General features: G+C 17.1%; 6 protein-coding genes across 6 annotated transcripts; 3 read left to right on the plus strand and 3 right to left on the minus strand.

The window, feature by feature from the left end:
* Positions 1-643: 643 nt before the first annotated feature.
* CDPK1 (calcium-dependent protein kinase 1, putative) lies at positions 644-2,815 on the plus strand (the record flags this gene model as incomplete). The annotated part of the gene is made up of 5 exons (XM_028670448.1): positions 644-1,867; positions 2,003-2,102; positions 2,285-2,403; positions 2,506-2,583; positions 2,756-2,815. 5 exons carry the CDS (start codon positions 644-646, stop codon positions 2,813-2,815), a joined length of 1,581 nt encoding a protein of 526 aa, XP_028527199.1.
* A 740-nt stretch (positions 2,816-3,555) lies between these two features.
* Positions 3,556-8,599, minus strand: PGAL8A_00408300 (conserved Plasmodium protein, unknown function; the record flags this gene model as incomplete). Its single annotated transcript, XM_028670449.1, has 7 exons — positions 3,556-4,260; positions 4,373-7,325; positions 7,446-7,573; positions 7,646-7,711; positions 7,796-7,906; positions 7,980-8,183; positions 8,399-8,599. The coding sequence occupies 7 exons, from the start codon at positions 8,597-8,599 to the stop codon at positions 3,556-3,558; spliced, it is 4,368 nt and encodes a 1,455-aa protein (XP_028527200.1).
* A 761-nt stretch (positions 8,600-9,360) lies between these two features.
* Positions 9,361-10,396, minus strand: PGAL8A_00408400 (E2F-associated phosphoprotein, putative; the record flags this gene model as incomplete). Its single annotated transcript, XM_028670450.1, has 4 exons — positions 9,361-9,664; positions 9,750-9,825; positions 9,911-10,093; positions 10,243-10,396. The coding sequence occupies 4 exons, from the start codon at positions 10,394-10,396 to the stop codon at positions 9,361-9,363; spliced, it is 717 nt and encodes a 238-aa protein (XP_028527201.1).
* Positions 10,397-11,659: 1,263 nt separating this feature from the next.
* On the plus strand, positions 11,660-11,983 carry RPS26 (40S ribosomal protein S26, putative; the record flags this gene model as incomplete). Its single annotated transcript, XM_028670451.1, has 1 exon — positions 11,660-11,983. The coding sequence occupies one exon, from the start codon at positions 11,660-11,662 to the stop codon at positions 11,981-11,983; it is 324 nt and encodes a 107-aa protein (XP_028527202.1).
* A 695-nt stretch (positions 11,984-12,678) lies between these two features.
* PGAL8A_00408600 (conserved Plasmodium protein, unknown function) lies at positions 12,679-14,280 on the minus strand (the record flags this gene model as incomplete). Its single annotated transcript, XM_028670452.1, has 1 exon — positions 12,679-14,280. The coding sequence occupies one exon, from the start codon at positions 14,278-14,280 to the stop codon at positions 12,679-12,681; it is 1,602 nt and encodes a 533-aa protein (XP_028527203.1).
* A 1,541-nt stretch (positions 14,281-15,821) lies between these two features.
* On the plus strand, positions 15,822-16,817 carry PGAL8A_00408700 (replication factor C subunit 2, putative; the record flags this gene model as incomplete). Its single annotated transcript, XM_028670453.1, has 1 exon — positions 15,822-16,817. The coding sequence occupies one exon, from the start codon at positions 15,822-15,824 to the stop codon at positions 16,815-16,817; it is 996 nt and encodes a 331-aa protein (XP_028527204.1).
* Between the last annotated feature and the right edge of the window lie 436 nt (positions 16,818-17,253).

The following is a 17,253-nucleotide window of genomic DNA, read 5'->3' on the forward strand; positions in this document are numbered from 1 at the left end:
CCTTTGCAATAACAGTGCACACTATAAAAAAAAAAAAAAAAAAAAAAAAAAAGTGTAATATTTATATGATAATAGATAATAAATAAAAAACTTATTTTTACTAATAATATATATATTATTGATAGATATTAGAAGTGCACAATTTTCCTTTAAAATGTTGTCTTTTTTATATTTTAAAATTTCCATTTTTTGTTTTCCACATATATATATATATAAATATATTCCTATTTTTCTTTCATACTTTTTCTATAAATTTAAATAATTTTTTATATTTTATTTTATTTTATTTTTTTTTTTTTTTTTTGTAGATATTAATAATAAAAACATGAATAAAATTTTGAATATTTAAGGAATTGTGAATATATATATATATATACATATATATATATATATATATATATATATATGTTATAAAAAGTGAAAATAATAAAATGGAATTAAATTAAAAAATATGAATATAAATATATATTTTGACTTTCTTAGTTTTCTATTGTATATAATTTTATGCTACTAAGTTTTTTATACATATTATTTTAAATATAATCATCATTTTATTAATATTTTTATATTTATTTATTTATTTATTTATTATTTATTTTATTTATTTATAATTATTTACTTTATTTTGTTAAAATAACATGAAATGGGGTGCAATCAAAGCAAAGAGGTTAAACATTTTAAAAAAAAAAGTACAAGTAATATAAACAATAAAAATAACACGTTAAAAGAAGAAAATGATAATAATCAAGATGAATTAGCTATAAAACCTGGAATGTATGTTAGAAAAAAAGAAGGAAAAATTGGAGAATCTTATTTTAAAGTTAGAAAATTAGGAAGTGGTGCATATGGAGAAGTTTTATTATGTAGAGAAAAACATGGACATGGAGAAAAAGCTATTAAAGTTATTAAAAAATCTCAATTTGAAAAAATGAGTTATTCAGATAGTAATAAACATAATGAAACAGATGATAAGTTTAATGAAGAAATATATAATGAAATATCTTTATTAAAATCTTTAGATCATCCAAATATTATAAAATTGTATGATGTATTTGAAGATAAAAAGTATTTTTATTTGGTAACAGAATTTTACAAAGGAGGAGAATTATTTGAACAAATTATTAACAGACATAAATTTGATGAATGTGATGCAGCTAATATTATGAAACAAATATTAAGTGGAATTTGTTATTTACATAAGCATAATATAGTTCATCGGGATATTAAACCAGAAAATATTTTATTAGAAAACAAAAATAGTTTGTTAAATATTAAAATAGTTGATTTTGGTTTATCTTCATTTTTTTCAAAGGATTATAAATTAAGAGATAGATTAGGGACTGCTTATTATATAGCACCAGAAGTTTTAAAAAAAAAGTATAATGAAAAATGTGATGTGTGGTCATGTGGTGTAATTTTATATATATTATTATGTGGATATCCACCATTTGGTGGTCAAAATGATCAAGATATTATTAAAAAAGTTGAAAAAGGAAAATATTATTTTGATTTTAACGATTGGAAAAATATTAGCGATGAAGCAAAAGAGTTAATCAAATTAATGTTGACTTATGATTATAATAAAAGAATTACAGCTAAAGAAGCCTTAAATAGTGCATGGATAAAAAAATATGCTGACAATATTAACAAAAGTGATCAGAAAACTTTGTTTGGTGCATTAACAAATATGAGAAAATTTGAAGGAAGTCAAAAATTAGCTCAAGCAGCTATTTTATTTATTGGAAGTAAATTAACCACCTTAGAAGAAAGAAAAGAATTAACTGACATTTTTAAAAAATTAGACAAAAATGGAGATGGACAATTAGATAAAAAAGAACTCATTGAAGGATATAATATTCTTAGAAGCGTAATACATTATTAAGAAAAAATTAAAAATATAAAATATAAAGAAATAACTTTAATTATTAAAAAAATATATAAAATTATTTATTTTAATAATAACATGTATATATATATATATATATATATGTTTTTTTTTTAGTTTAAAAATGAGTTGGGTGAATTAAAAAATGTAGAGGAGGAGGTAGATAATATTTTAAAGGAAGTTGATTTTGATAAAAATGGATATATTGAATATTCAGGTATATAATAAAAAAAAAAATTCAAGTTAAAAAAATAAATAAATATATATATATATAAAATCTTCAATCACATTATCATAATATCTTATATATTTTTTAAAACATTACAAACTACATCTTTACATATTTTGCATATATTTTTTTTTTATTCAAATTATAATATTTTTTTTTTTTTAATGTAGAATTTATTTCTGTATGTATGGACAAACAAATCTTATTCAGTGAAGAAAGATTAAGGGACGCATTTAATTTATTTGATACTGATAAAAGTGGAAAAATAACAAAAGATGAATTAGCTAACGTAATAAAAAAAAAAAAAAAAAAAAAAAAAACATATAAATAAAAAGTTATAAATAATAACACACATGTGTAATATGTCATTTATTCTTTTTTTTTATTATAGTTATTTGGTTTGACATCAATAAGTGAAAAAATGTGGAATGATGTATTAGGAGAAGCAGATAAAAATAAGGATAATATGGTAATAAAACAAAAAAAAAAAAAAAAATATATATATATATATATCGTATGATAATATATATAGATGTATAAAAAGATGTTAAATAAATATATATATATATATATATATAATTAGCATAAAGAAAAAATATTTATTAATATATATATTTTTTTTTTTTTTTTTTTCATTTCAGATTGATTTTGAGGAATTTGTAGCTATGATGCACAAAATTTGTGATCATAAATCATCATAAAAAAAAAAAAGAAAAATATTAAGTCTGTTTTTTTTTTTTTTTGTCATTTTTTTTATTTTTTTTTTTCTTTTTTATATATTTTTAAACTTTTATTTATTTTTTTATATTTTTTTAAAGTTTATCTAAATAATTTTTTTTATCGTTTTTCCCTTAAATGCTAAATTGATTTAAAAAAAGAAAAAATAAAAAAAGCACACACATATTTTATTATTTTTAAAACATTTTCGTATAGCTTTTAAAATATTTTTTATTTTCATTTATCTGAGAAAGTTTCAGTGCAAATAAATTAAAAAAATATTTTTTTTTTTTGTATTTTTTAGAATATTTATATGATAAAATAAAATAAAACAAAAATAAAAATGAATCTTAAATACATATTGGAAAATAGGATATTTAATACTTTATATATAACATTTGTTATGGTAGACAAAAACGAATAAAGGAAGATAAATATTCAAAAGGATATAATATCAATAACTTAAAAAAAAAAAAAATAAAAATAAAAAATAATAGGAACAAAAAATACAATTAAAACAGTTAAAAAAGACAATGAAAATAAAGTAATATGTTATAAATAAAATTAAAATTATATAAAGATAAATTAAAAATAAAAACATAAAAAAAAAAAAAAAAATATACATATATATATATATATATATATATATATATATATATATATATATATATATATATATATATATATATATATATAATAATTTAAAATAATAACTAAAATAATATCAGGAGAGATTTATTGTAAAGTAAAGTTTATTTACAGATTTATAAAAAAAAAGATCATCTGAATTTTTTTTTGAAATATTATTATTTTTGTTTTTATATAATCTATATATTTCTTCAAAAAATAAATTATATATATCATTTTTATTTATATTTTTAAAGAGTTTCATTTTATTTTCTTTTTTTACTTTTATTTTTTGTTTCTTTGAAAAGTAATTTTTCTCCTTTATATAAATATCAGTAGTACTAGATGAATATCTATATTCCTCAAAGTTAATATATGTTTGTGAGTTATTTGTTGAATTATTTTTTTTTTCTAATATATCTTTATTGTCATTTAGTATATTATTTAGTATATTTTCATTTTCTTCTATATCGTTTTGAGATGAATCATATTTATTGTCCGTATTTACGAGTTTGTTATTATTATATTGATTGCTATCCTTGTAATCAGAGCTTTCATTTTCTGATATGCTATTACTTTTTGTACTAAAATATTTTTCTTTATTTTCTTCTGTTTTTATGTTATTATTTAAATACTCTGATATCATTTGATTTTCTATATTCTTATCATAACTCAAGTTTACGTATTCATAGTTTCTATCTCGCTCTTGAACTAAAACGTTATTAATTTTTGTGACAAATTTTTCGTAGTCTTGGTCTATGAACATTAATTGAATATTTTTTCTAAGAGAGTTATGGAATATCTAAAAAGAAAAATATATAAGATAAAAAAAAAAAAAAAAATAAGAAATGAGATACAAAAAAAAAAAAAAAATAAAAAAATTAGAAAAAAAAAAATGTATTTTAAATTTTAACTATTTTTGCGTCAAATCCGCATTTTTGCCATTCACTTTCTGACGAAAAGCTTTCTTTATTTTTTGAATAAAAATCAACATCATCGTCAGTAGAGGAAGAATTTGTTGAATTCACTATATTTAGCTTTTGTGAACTAATTAATGAATCAAAAAAACCATCATAAGAATATATTTTTTTTATTTCCATTAAAAAATAAAAAGAATCATAAGATATAGAATTTTCTGAGTTATAAAAATAAATTTTATCATCTTTTAAAATTAATATTTTTCTATCAAACTGTCCATTTGCGTTTTTTATATAAACCTTTATACAATTTTTTATTTCATCTTCGTTCATTTCAAATAAGGTATTTTTTTTTTTTATTTTCTTTTTATAATCAAATTCTTCACTATAAATACTACTTATATCATAATCTTTATCTATTTCATCTTCACTCTGATTAAGTGAGTTTGTATTTTTTTTTTTTCTTTCTTTAACATTAAGGTTTTCATTATATGTTTTACTTGTATCAGTTTCATAATTTAAATTATTTTTATTTTCAATAAATAAATTATTTTTATTTTCAATAAATAAATTATTTTCATTTTCAATAAATGAATTATTTTCATTTTCAATAAATGAATTATTTTCATTTTCAACAAATGAATTATTTTTGTTTTTTTTAAAAATTGATTTATCACTACTAGGATTGTCTAAATCACATTTTCTAATTGTTTCAATTTCATCCAGATAATGTATATCTTTTTTTTTTTTTTTTTCATTTTTATTAATTTCACTATTATTACCACTATTTGAAGGATATTTAATATTTACATTATTTTCATTTTGAGAAAATATGGATTTCTTTTCATTTTCACTGAATTCCTCATTATCAATGTCACTCATATCATTATATATATTTATTTCATTACTCTCTGTTTTCATATTATTGCATTCTTTTTCTTCATTAGCTTCCTTTCTTGATAAACAATCATGTGAATTATTTATTTTTTTCTTATTTAAAGGGTTTATAGAGCTTAATGTATTATCTTCTTTCTTTTCTCCTTTATCTTTGTTTTCAATAATTTTTTTTTCTTTTTTTCTTTCTTCAAATTGCACGTTAAGGTTATTTGATGATAAGCTATTATTTTCTGAATTGTTTTCATTATTTATTTTTTTATTTTCAATTATGGCATTTTTTAATTTATAGTCTTCAATAAAGTTATTAAAATTTATATCTATTCTTTTATTACTGATATAATAAAAGAAATATTTATTTTTTATAGGAAGATGTAATAATTTATCACTCGGTAAAGTAAGTATATTCTTTAAGTAAATAAGAAAATTAATATATTTATTATCAAAAAAATCTTTAAAATCTATTTCTATTAATTGATTATATATTTTAATAAAGCTACATGTATCATATATTAATGTAGATTGAAAATTTTCAAATGTGTTTTTATTTACTTTTTCTTTATTTATTTTACATATATATTCTTTTATTAAGTTTTTTAACGTTACGGAAAAAAATAAAATAAAACAAAATTTTTTTAATCTGTTTTTTAAACAATAATAAGTATTATATTCATATATTTTTTCTATATATGAATATAGTTTTAATTCAATTATACTTTTACTGTTATTTATTTTTTTTAAAATTTTTTTAAAAATATTTCTATATATCACTTCTATAAAGCTTATTAAAATATTGAATATTTTTGTTTTATTTTCTCCAAATTTTTTTTTTTTTTCTTTTTTGTTTTCCATTAATTTATATGGATTTTGTATTTTTTGATTGTGTATCATATTAAATTCATTTATGCTATCATTATCACTCATTGCATATTTATCTGGATTGTTATTATTAATTTCAAAAAAAAAATTATTATCAATTTTTACATATTCTTGATAGTATAAATCATCTATTCTTTCTCCATTAAATAAATTTTTTTCATTGTCATTTTCAATATTTTCCTTTTCAGTAGTTTCAATATTTTTTTTTTCATTAAACTCTTCTACAATTTCTTTTTTATTATTCATTATATTTTTATTCACTTTTTGATTACTATCATCCTCCATTTCATTGTTGGTATCTTCATTTGTTTGTTTTTTTTCATTTATTTGTAATTCATTATATTTTTTGTCCTTATTTGATTTCTTAAAATTTTTAGGTGAATAGATCGTTTTTGAATAGATGTATAAACTATTTACAAGAGCGCACAAATAATCATTGAAATAACTTTTAATTAATAATATATATTTATTTTCATTTTTACATTTATGAATAAAAAAATGACTGTACTGCATATTTAATATTTCTATTTTATTTTTACACATTTTTATTATTTGAAATGGTTTTTCATTTTTACTAAAAATATTATCTGGCACATTTTCATCCTTTAAATCTTCTCTTTTCTTTTTATTTACCAATTCATTCTCATTAGACAATGAAGAAGAGTTAATTGAATTGAAAGAAAAAGATAAAGAAGAAAAAGAATAATTTGTTTTGTCTTCCGTAAAAGAATTAAATAAACAAAAATTTTCAATAAATGATAGAAATATGAAATTTTCATTAATTGAATTAGTATATTTATAATAACTGTTATATATTTCGCTCTGTTTTTTATTTTTACAGTTGTATGAAATTAATTTATTATATTTTTTTTTTTTATTAGATAAAAAATTATTATTTATTTGTAAATATTTGAAAATATTCTGAGGTATCATATTTTGTTCTATTATTAAATTATATAATAATTTATGAAAAAAGAAAAATAGGAATAATTTTAATTCTTCATAAAGTTTCACTAAAGGATTTATATTTGTTTTTTTAATTATTTCATCGTATACATCTAAAATTTTTATAATATCTGTAAATATTGGTAGAATTAAATAAGTTTTCTTTTTTTTCATAATTTTTATTTCACATTCATCTATTAACATTCTTTTAATTATTAAATAAATACTGAACCTGTGATAATAAAAAAAATTATAAAAAAGAAATTTAATTGTATTTTTGTACATTTTTTTTTTTTTTTTTTTATTTATTTAAATGTTAACTTATTTATTTTTCAGTTTTTCATTTTATTACCACAACATAGAATTTATTTTATTGACATATGAAGAGCATAAAATGTATATATTATCAAATAAATTAACATTCCTTATTTGTAGTTTTTTTAAAATTATGTACATTTTATAGAAAAAGGTTAATATTATCTGAACAAATAATACAATAGATAATTTTAATGTTTCAAAAATAAAAATAAAACTTTTATTTTATTTTTTTACTAAAGTATTAGACAAGGAAATATGAAAGTAATGGTTATTCCATAATAATATCAATAAATGAAAAACCTAAAAATATAAATTAAAATAATAATATATGTGTTAATAAATATGTGCTAATTCATTTCAATTAAATAATATAAAAAAGTTTACTGGCTCAAAATAAATTTTATGAATTTTTTTCCTTTTTCTATAAAATTTCCAATTCAAATCCATTAGAAGATTTATGCCATAGTTGGTATAACTATCACATATATTTATAAACTATAAAGAGAAATAAATATGCATATATACTTTTTATAAATATATATATATATAAAAAAATAAAGAAAATTACCTTTTGAATTGGAGTAATAGAATAAGGCAAATTAGACAGTACATTAAACAAAATAAGAAGAAAAAAGTAATGATCAATTAATTTTTTTTTTTTATAAAGTTTTTTTAAAGTGACTGAATTTTTCCCAAACAGCTGTATGATAAGTTTCTCGTTTCCATTTCTAATTTCAATTTCTTCAAGATATAAATCACTTTCTATAGCTACCTTCAAAAAGATAAAAGAAAATATAGGAAAAGTTGTTAGTTAAAATATAATAATGAAATGGTGAAAAATAAAAAAAAAAAATTCTAAAATATATAAATAGTCATATTCATAAGAATGTTTATAACAACTATAAATTGTGAACAATGTAACTTTGGAAATTCATATGGAAAACATATTTTAATTTTTTAAATATATATATATATATATGTTTTAACTTTCTTAAATTTCCTTATTAGGTATTTATATGCTTTTCTACAAGATATATGTTTTTTCTTTATATCACTACTATATTCTAGTTTATTTTCAAATGTATTTTTGATATAATTAGAATTTAAAAAAGAATAAAATTGAGAGAGGTATTTATTTTCATAGTTTTCATTTTTACATTGTTCACTATTATTTTTTTCCTCTAACATTTTTATGTAAAAAATATTTTTTTAAATATGACAACATAAAAAGAAATATATCCAATTAGATAAAAATTAGAAATAAAAGTAGAGACAAAGATATTTTATGTAATATTGCTATTAAAAAACATTTTAATTTCACTTTTTTTTTTTTTAACATTATAACTTTTAAATAAAAATAGAAAAACTAAATTACATTCTTCAAAATTAAAGAAATTGAAAAGTCAAATGTAAAAAGGAAAACGAAAATAATTAAAATTTTGTATATATAAAATTAGCAAAAATATATACGTTTTTTAAAACGTTCCAAAAAAGAGAACAAAAAAAAAAAAAAAAAAAAAAAAATTGTATAATGTGGTACTTCTATTTTTATTTTTTTATTCTTTATATTTATATATATTTTATATAAAAAATAAATATTTTCATATTTAATTTTTTAATATGAATAATTATACAGAAAAATAAAATAAAATAATATAAAAAAAAAAAAAAAAAATTTACTTATCAAAATAATTTCCAAAATAAAATTTAAAGAAGTTAAAACAAAAACGAAAAACAAAAAAAAAAAAATAAACAAATAAAATTAGGAATTTTGTTTTATAATTTTTTTCTATTGAAAAAAAAAGAAAAAAAGTATTATATTTTTTCTTATGAAAAAGAAATTCAAAAGATTTATTTAAAAAAAAAAAAAAAAAAAATATGAAATGTTTTGTTACAAATTTTATGTTTGGAAAAAGCGAAATTTCATATTTTTATAAAATAACATTACTTTAATCAGGTAAAACATCAAAAAAATGAAAGACTTTTTCTTTTATTTCAAAATAGGCAATATGATTATTACAGTTAATACAAAAAACAGCGTGATATTTTAGTGAATTTTCCTTTTCTCTCCTTTTTTTATTTGTAGTTGTGATATTATTTAAGTCCTTTTTTATATTGTTTTCTTCTTTTCCATCTAAATTATTTGAGTTTTTATTTTTTGAATTAATTTCATCTTCATCTAATAAAGTATCTTCATTTATTTTTACATTAACTGCATATAAGCTTCTGTATTGATTAATATAATGTTCATGCCTTTAATAAAAAAAGAAAACACATATGAGAAAAAAATATGTATTTGAAAAAATAAAATGAAAAAAAAGTAAAAAGAAAAAATAACCTTTGACTTTGATAACAAACAGGTGTAAAGCATCCACAGCAACATAAACTTGAATCACAATTTTTTGTACAAAATCCTTTTAAAAAAAAAAAAAAAAGTATTAATATATTATGAACAGATCATATTTTTTATATTTTTTGTTATTGATTTATATGTCTTACTATATTTTTTATTTACATATTCTTCATTATAATCATCAATTTTTTCATCATAAAATTGTAGAACTTTTTTTTCACTTTCACTAATATGGTCATCATCATCATTTATATCTTCATCTTCTTTTTCTTCATTTCCTTCATTTATTTTTTTTTCTTTTGTTTCCCTTTTATTATCTTTTTCTTTGTCTAAATAGTGATATAAAGATTTATAATATTTTTTTTTAATTAAAATATTGCAAATAAAATATTTTTAATAATAAAAAATTAATAAAAGGAGAATTCTATACTAGGGAGAATTATTATAAATGAAATTTTTTTTTATATATTTTATTGACCTGATAAAAAATTTGAGACTTTTGCATCAGAAAAATTTTCATTCAAAAATGATTTTGCAACATTTATCCCTTTTTCCTTTGATAAATCTTTAACATTTTCTTTTCGTTCTATAACTTTTATTTCATTAATTAAAAGGTTGATTACATTGTTCATTTTTCTTGAATTCATAAGATGAAAAATGATATATATGATAAATAAAAATTGATAAAAGTAAAATTTTAAAAAAATTCAAAAGATAAGATTTATGGAAAATAATGTAATTGTCTCTTCTTTTTCTTTGTGTATTTTCTTATATTTCTTCTATAAAATATTTATTATGGCAACAAAAATATATTGTCGTATACTTTATTATTTTATTTTAATTTAATAAAATAAAAAAGAAAATGAAATATTAAAAGAATTTAAAAAATCTTAATAATATTAATGAAAAGTTTTATTTTTTTTTTTTTATAATTTTCTAAAACGTTGCATTCATTTTTTAGCAACACTTTTATAAGACTAAAAAATTATTTATACATATACAAATGAATATATATATATGTATAAAATACATATATTTTTTTTTTATATAAATGAATAGAAAGGAAATAAGTAAAAAATTAAAATTTTATATGGTTCCTTGAAATATTTAAAAACATTAAGATATATTAACGTGATTTAAAAACATATTTTATACGTATCTTTCAAAAAGTATAAAATATAAATATAATTTTTCAAATTAAATTTTTTATTTGAAAAAAACCCTATAATTTTTATGCCTTAGAAAAACAGTCACTGAACAGCATAATTAAATTTTACAGAATAACAATATTTGTTTTTTTTTTTTTTTTTTTTTATTGTTATATATGCTTTTTTCATTTAATATTATTATTAAAAAAAAAAAAAAAAAAAAAAAAANTTAAAAAAAAAAAAAAAAAAAAAAAAAGGATATTCACAAAAATACATAAAATATTCAATAACATTTGCAAGTATTAAATAAAAAAAAAAAAAAAAGTTTTAAAAGGGGTTTAAGGATATGAAATATATAGATATTCATATTGTGTTATTTTTATATCAAATAATTTTTTTTTTCTATTTTTATTAATTTTTTTTTTTTTTTTTTTTATATTTTCTTTTCTTTTATTTTATAATTTTAAGAATATAAACAATAAATCTTACTGTAAAAAAAAAGGGAAAAAATTTAGAAACCTGTATAAAACTATAAATATTAAATTACAAGTAAAAAAAATTATTTAAAAAAAAAAAAATAAAAGAATATAAATTCGAAAAATATGTAAATAAAAAAAAATTTTTTTTTTTTTTAAGAATAAAATATTATGAAACTTTTATATACACATATATATTAAACTTTATTTTTAAAATTTAAAGTTTTCATTTTCTTTTTTTTTTTTTTTTTTCATACAAGCTTTTTAAAAAATGCCAAAAAAACGTAGAAACGGAGGTAGATCAAAACATAACAGGGGACATGTAAATCCTTTAAGATGTTCAAATTGTGGTAGATGCGTACCAAAAGATAAAGCAATAAAAAGATTTAATATTAGAAATATTGTTGATGCATCAGCACAAAGAGATATAAAAGAAGCTTCTGTTTATTCTACATTTCAATTGCCTAAATTATATATCAAACAATGTTACTGTGTATCTTGTGCAATTCATTCTCGTTTTGTTAGAGTTAGATCAAGAGAACAAAGAAGAGTAAGAAAAGAAACAGCTAAGCATATTAATCCATCACAATTGTAAATGAACATGTATTTCTTTTATTAATTTAAAGGAAATGTTTTTTTTTTTTTTTTTTTTAAAATAAAAAGTGAAAAATAATTGAAATTAACAACCGATAGATAAAGAATAAATGAAATGTGTATATTATGAAAAATAAGTAGTTTAAATAATATTTATTATTACCATTGTTAATATTATTGTTATTATTATTAGTATTAATATTTTTATACATGAATTTTATTTTTGAAAATTTATATATAGATACTTTTTTTTATTATTTTTATATATACAAAGGAATAATTTTGTTTTCAATATTTACTCTTAAAAAATACCTTATATAAAATTAACAAGATGTTTTTACTTCAACAATAAAGTTAAAAGAACTTAATAAAAAAAAAAAAAAAAAAAACAGTTTTCATTTATTGATGATATTAATAAATATTTAACCAAAAAAAAAAAATTAAGTAAAATTAAAAAATAAAAAACATATGGTTTATAACTCTTTCTAAAATTTTACATAAAAATTGATAACGTAAATATATATGCATAATTATTTAAGATTAAGCATATTTAAAAAAAAAAAAAAAAATAAATAAAATAAAATTCGTTAATAGAACATATTAAAGAAATAGAAACATACATAAATATATATATATATTTTCACCATTTAATAAAATTAAAAAAAATTATTATGTACTTATATAATAATTAAAATTTTATTGTAAAAGTTGTGAGCGTATATAACTGAATAAGTAAAATTTAATTTCTTCATCAGATTGGGGTATAAAGGATATTTCACAATTATTTTCAAAAGATAAATCAAAAATTGTTGTTAAAAAATATGTACTTCTCTTAAAATCAAAGCAGTATGAAGAAATTTTAATTTGAATTTTTTCTTTATCACAATAAACTACTTTTCCTTTAAATGAAACAACAGAATTATAAGGAACAGGTAGTATATATTGAATTTCATTTATTTCAATAAGGACTGGATATGCTACGAAATTTTTTATTATTACCATAGCATGACAAAAAGATAAATAAGCTAAGTATCCTCCAAATGTAAAATTGTGTATATTCTTAAATTCTGATGATATAAAGTAATTTGATTCAACATATGAATCTTTACAATAAAAATTTGATTTTCCTATATAAAAGGATAAATCATCTTTATCTAGGATATCATCAATGACCGATAAAATATTTTCTTTTTCATATTCTTCATCTTTTTTTTCATTTTGTTCAAAAATATTTGTATTTTCATAAATATTTTTTATGTATGGTTTTTTCTCTACTCTTACATTTTTAAAATAATTTAATATAAAATTAATATCCTTCTTATCTAAATACTTATTTTTAACATCTTTATGATTAAACAAATTCTGTATATCTTTAAGGTGAGATGCAAATTCCTTTACTTCCTCATATTCTTTATTTTTTGTATGATTACTCACACCAGCCACTAATTGGGGTTTAAATGTTAAATTATTTATATTTACAAATGTAGAATATATATCAAAAATAAGTTGATTTTCTTGAAAAAAATCAACTTTTAATATATATGAAGTATTCCCTGAATGAACAATATAACAGTTTATTGTCAGTGGTTTTTGTTGATCTAGTGAAAAACAAAATTCATGATGAATTTTATTTTTTTGGTACACTTTTAAGTTATTAAATAAAACAGTTACAAAGTTAAACTTATTATTTTTTTTATAGGAACCCATACTATGTCTGTATACAACATCAGCAGCTAAAGAATCAATTATTTCAATTATATGTTTAAAAAGGTGATTCTGTTCATATTCACTCAAAATAGGAATTTTCAATTGAACAAAAGAATCTAAAAAGTCTACACTATTATTACCTTCAAATGAAGAAATTGCATCAAAATTATTCTTTTCAATTTTTTCATTATTTATTTTATTGTTATTATTATCTACTAAATTAATATTATCATTAACATCAAGTTCTTTAAAATTTATTCTACTACTGTTAGTTTGTAAATTATCAGAACAATCATTTTTACATGATTCCAAATATTTTTTTAAAATAACTTTAGTTTCTAAAAGTGTAGTATCTATCTTATATTTGTGCTTTAGTGTTCCAAATATTAATGGGCATGATTTTTCAATATCTGTTATACTTAAGTATTTCTCAGGTGGATATACATATACATTTTCTTTTTTCATTAATAGAGTTTTATTTCTTAAATTTTTAAAAATTTCGTTATTTAGTTTTTCTAATTTTAAATAACTTTTATTTAAAGTACACATTTTGCTTGATATAAATTGGGAAATGTTAAAATATTTATACATTATATATATATATATACACACATATATATATATATTTACATATATATAAAACTTTTTTTTAATAATCTATACAAATTGTTATATCACATTCATTTTAATTTTTCATGAAGTTTTTCAACTTTTTTTTTTAAATACATGGATTCATAAAATTAACGTTCAATTAATTAGATGAAAAAAATATTACAATCTCTCATATAAATACTAAAAATAATTAAATGATTTACAACAATAGGATATTTGTCCTTTTAATTAATAATTTCTTAAAAGAAAAGAAAATCTAAAATAAATTTATGAAAATAATAAATAATATAAAAATTATATAGGTAAAAAATTGTTTTGCTAAATATATTAATGAAATAACGTATATGAAATGTAATTATAATATAAAATACTTAACCTTTAAAATGAATAAAAAAAAAAAAATAATAATAAATTTTTAATTGTTTTATGTCATTTAAATTATTCTCGTAAGAATTAATAAAATTTCATTTTACATATATACATATATATGAAAATTTTAAAATTGTAAGATATAAATTTCACGTTTTATTATAAATTTAAAATAAAAAATTAAGATAACATGTATATTTTTATAAATCGTTTAAAAAATAATACAGTCCATATTACATAATATATTAAATTATAAAAAATAATAAAAATTTAAAAAATAATCTTGTAATATTTATCTTAAATTGCTTTATAAATAAAAATATTTATAAAATGTGTTAATAAAAAAAAAAAAAAAAAATATTTTAGTTCTCCATAGATGATATTAATAAATAATAATCAAACGATTCTTTTTTTTTTTTTTTTTTTCATTCTAACATATTTAATGAGTATTTCTATTTATTATTTATTACTTAATTTTGTTAATTTCTATTTTTATCTTAATAAAACTTTATAGTTTATTAAATTTGTATCATACAAATTTTGACAGCATTTTTTTTTTTTTTTTATAATTATTTAACATAATAAAAAAAAAAAAAAAAAAAAAANAAAAAAAAAAAAAAAAAAAAAAAAAAAAGGGGTGAAATACAAATATTAAAATATATTAAATATGTTTTTTTATACATTTGGAAAAATATTTTTAGAATAATTTTACATTATAGAAAATATAAAGTGCACATATATATGAAATATATATTTTTTTTTGTATTACTAAAAATTAGAAGAGCTTAAAAAAAAAAAAAAAAAATAAAAATATAGCATTTAAATATATAAGATGCGCATATTTAAAAAAAAAAAAAAAAAAAGCTAGTATAAAAAAAAGAAAAAAAAAAATGTATATAATATTTAAATTAGTAGAATAAAATTGTGATAATTTTTCAGATTGCTTTTATTTATTATTTAAAAGTATATATATATATATTTAGATGAGTAAATGGAAAATAATATATAAAAAGATATATGAAAATATAGAAATAGATAAATATTTTAATATATTCTAGAATTTTATGAAAATTATATATCTATAAAAAAAAAAAAAAAAAAATTTTTTTTTTAATAATATCAACATTATATTTTAAGTAAGTTTAGATAATATGGATAATCTCCCATGGGTTGAAAAATATCGTCCAAAAAAATTAGATGATATAGTTCATCAATCAAATGCAGTAAGAATGTTAAAAGAAGTAGTAAAAACAAAAAATATGCCTCATCTAATTTTTCACGGTCCTCCAGGTACTGGAAAAACATCAGCTATAAATGCTTTAGCTCATGAATTATTTGGAAAAGATAATATAAAAGATCGCGTTTTAGAATTAAATGCATCTGATGATAGAGGTATAAATATTGTAAGAGAAAAAATAAAAGCATATACAAGAATAAGTATTAGTAAAAATAAAATAAATAATGAAACAAATGAAACATTACCATCATGGAAATTAGTAGTTTTAGATGAAGCAGATATGATGACAGATGATGCTCAATCAGCTTTAAGAAGAATAATAGAAATATATTCAAATGTTACTAGATTTATACTTATATGCAATTATATCCATAAAATTTCTGATCCTATATTTAGTAGATGTTCTTGTTATAGATTCCAATCAATCCCAATTAATATAAAAAAAGAAAAATTACTTTATATATGCAAAAGTGAAAATATTAATATTACAGATGATGCATTAGAAAAAATAATTGAAACAACTCAAGGTGATTTAAGAAGAGCTGTGTCTATTTTGCAATTATGCTCTTGTATTAATCCGCAAATAACATTAGAATCTGTTTTAGATGTATCTGGTTTACCAAATGATAATATTATTCTAAAAATTATAGATGCATGCAAAATGAAAGATTTAAAAAATGTAGAAAAAACTGTACAAGATATTATTGAAGATGGTTTTGATGTATCTTACATTTTTAAAGCGTTTAACAATTATTTTGTTACGAATTCTGATTATCAAGATTCATTAAAATATCAAATTTTATTAGAATTATCTAGACATGATTATCGTTTACACAGTGGAGCAACACAATATATCCAACTACTAAGTTTTGCTGTTAAAATACATTCATTATTAAATAGTATTTCATGAATTCTAAAAAAAATTCATTTCATTTTATTATAAAACATATATATATATATATATATATATATATATATATATATATATATTATTTATTAGTATTTTTAATTTTTTTTTTTTTTTTTTTATTTTTGACAACAAAAAAGTTTCTTTTTTAATTTTCTAATTTTTTTCTGCATATAGATATTTTAATAATTTTCATTTTATTTTTTCATGTGCAATTCAATTTATTATTTCATTTTTTTTTCTGTCATTATTTAAATTTTATAAAAGGATAATTAAAAATATTATGAAAACTTAGATAAAAAATTTTTATTTTAAAAGGTACTAGCATGATTTTCTATATCTCTTTTAAAAAAAAAAAAGTTGTTGAATTATTTTTAGGAACTCTTTAATTCGAAAAAAAAAAAAAAAAAAAAAAAAAAAAAATTTTATTTTTTTAAAA

This window comes from Plasmodium gallinaceum (genome assembly GCF_900005855.1).
Source record: "Plasmodium gallinaceum strain 8A genome assembly, contig: PGAL8A_v1_108, whole genome shotgun sequence".
In the NCBI taxonomy this organism is placed as follows: Eukaryota; Apicomplexa; class Aconoidasida; order Haemosporida; family Plasmodiidae; genus Plasmodium; species Plasmodium gallinaceum.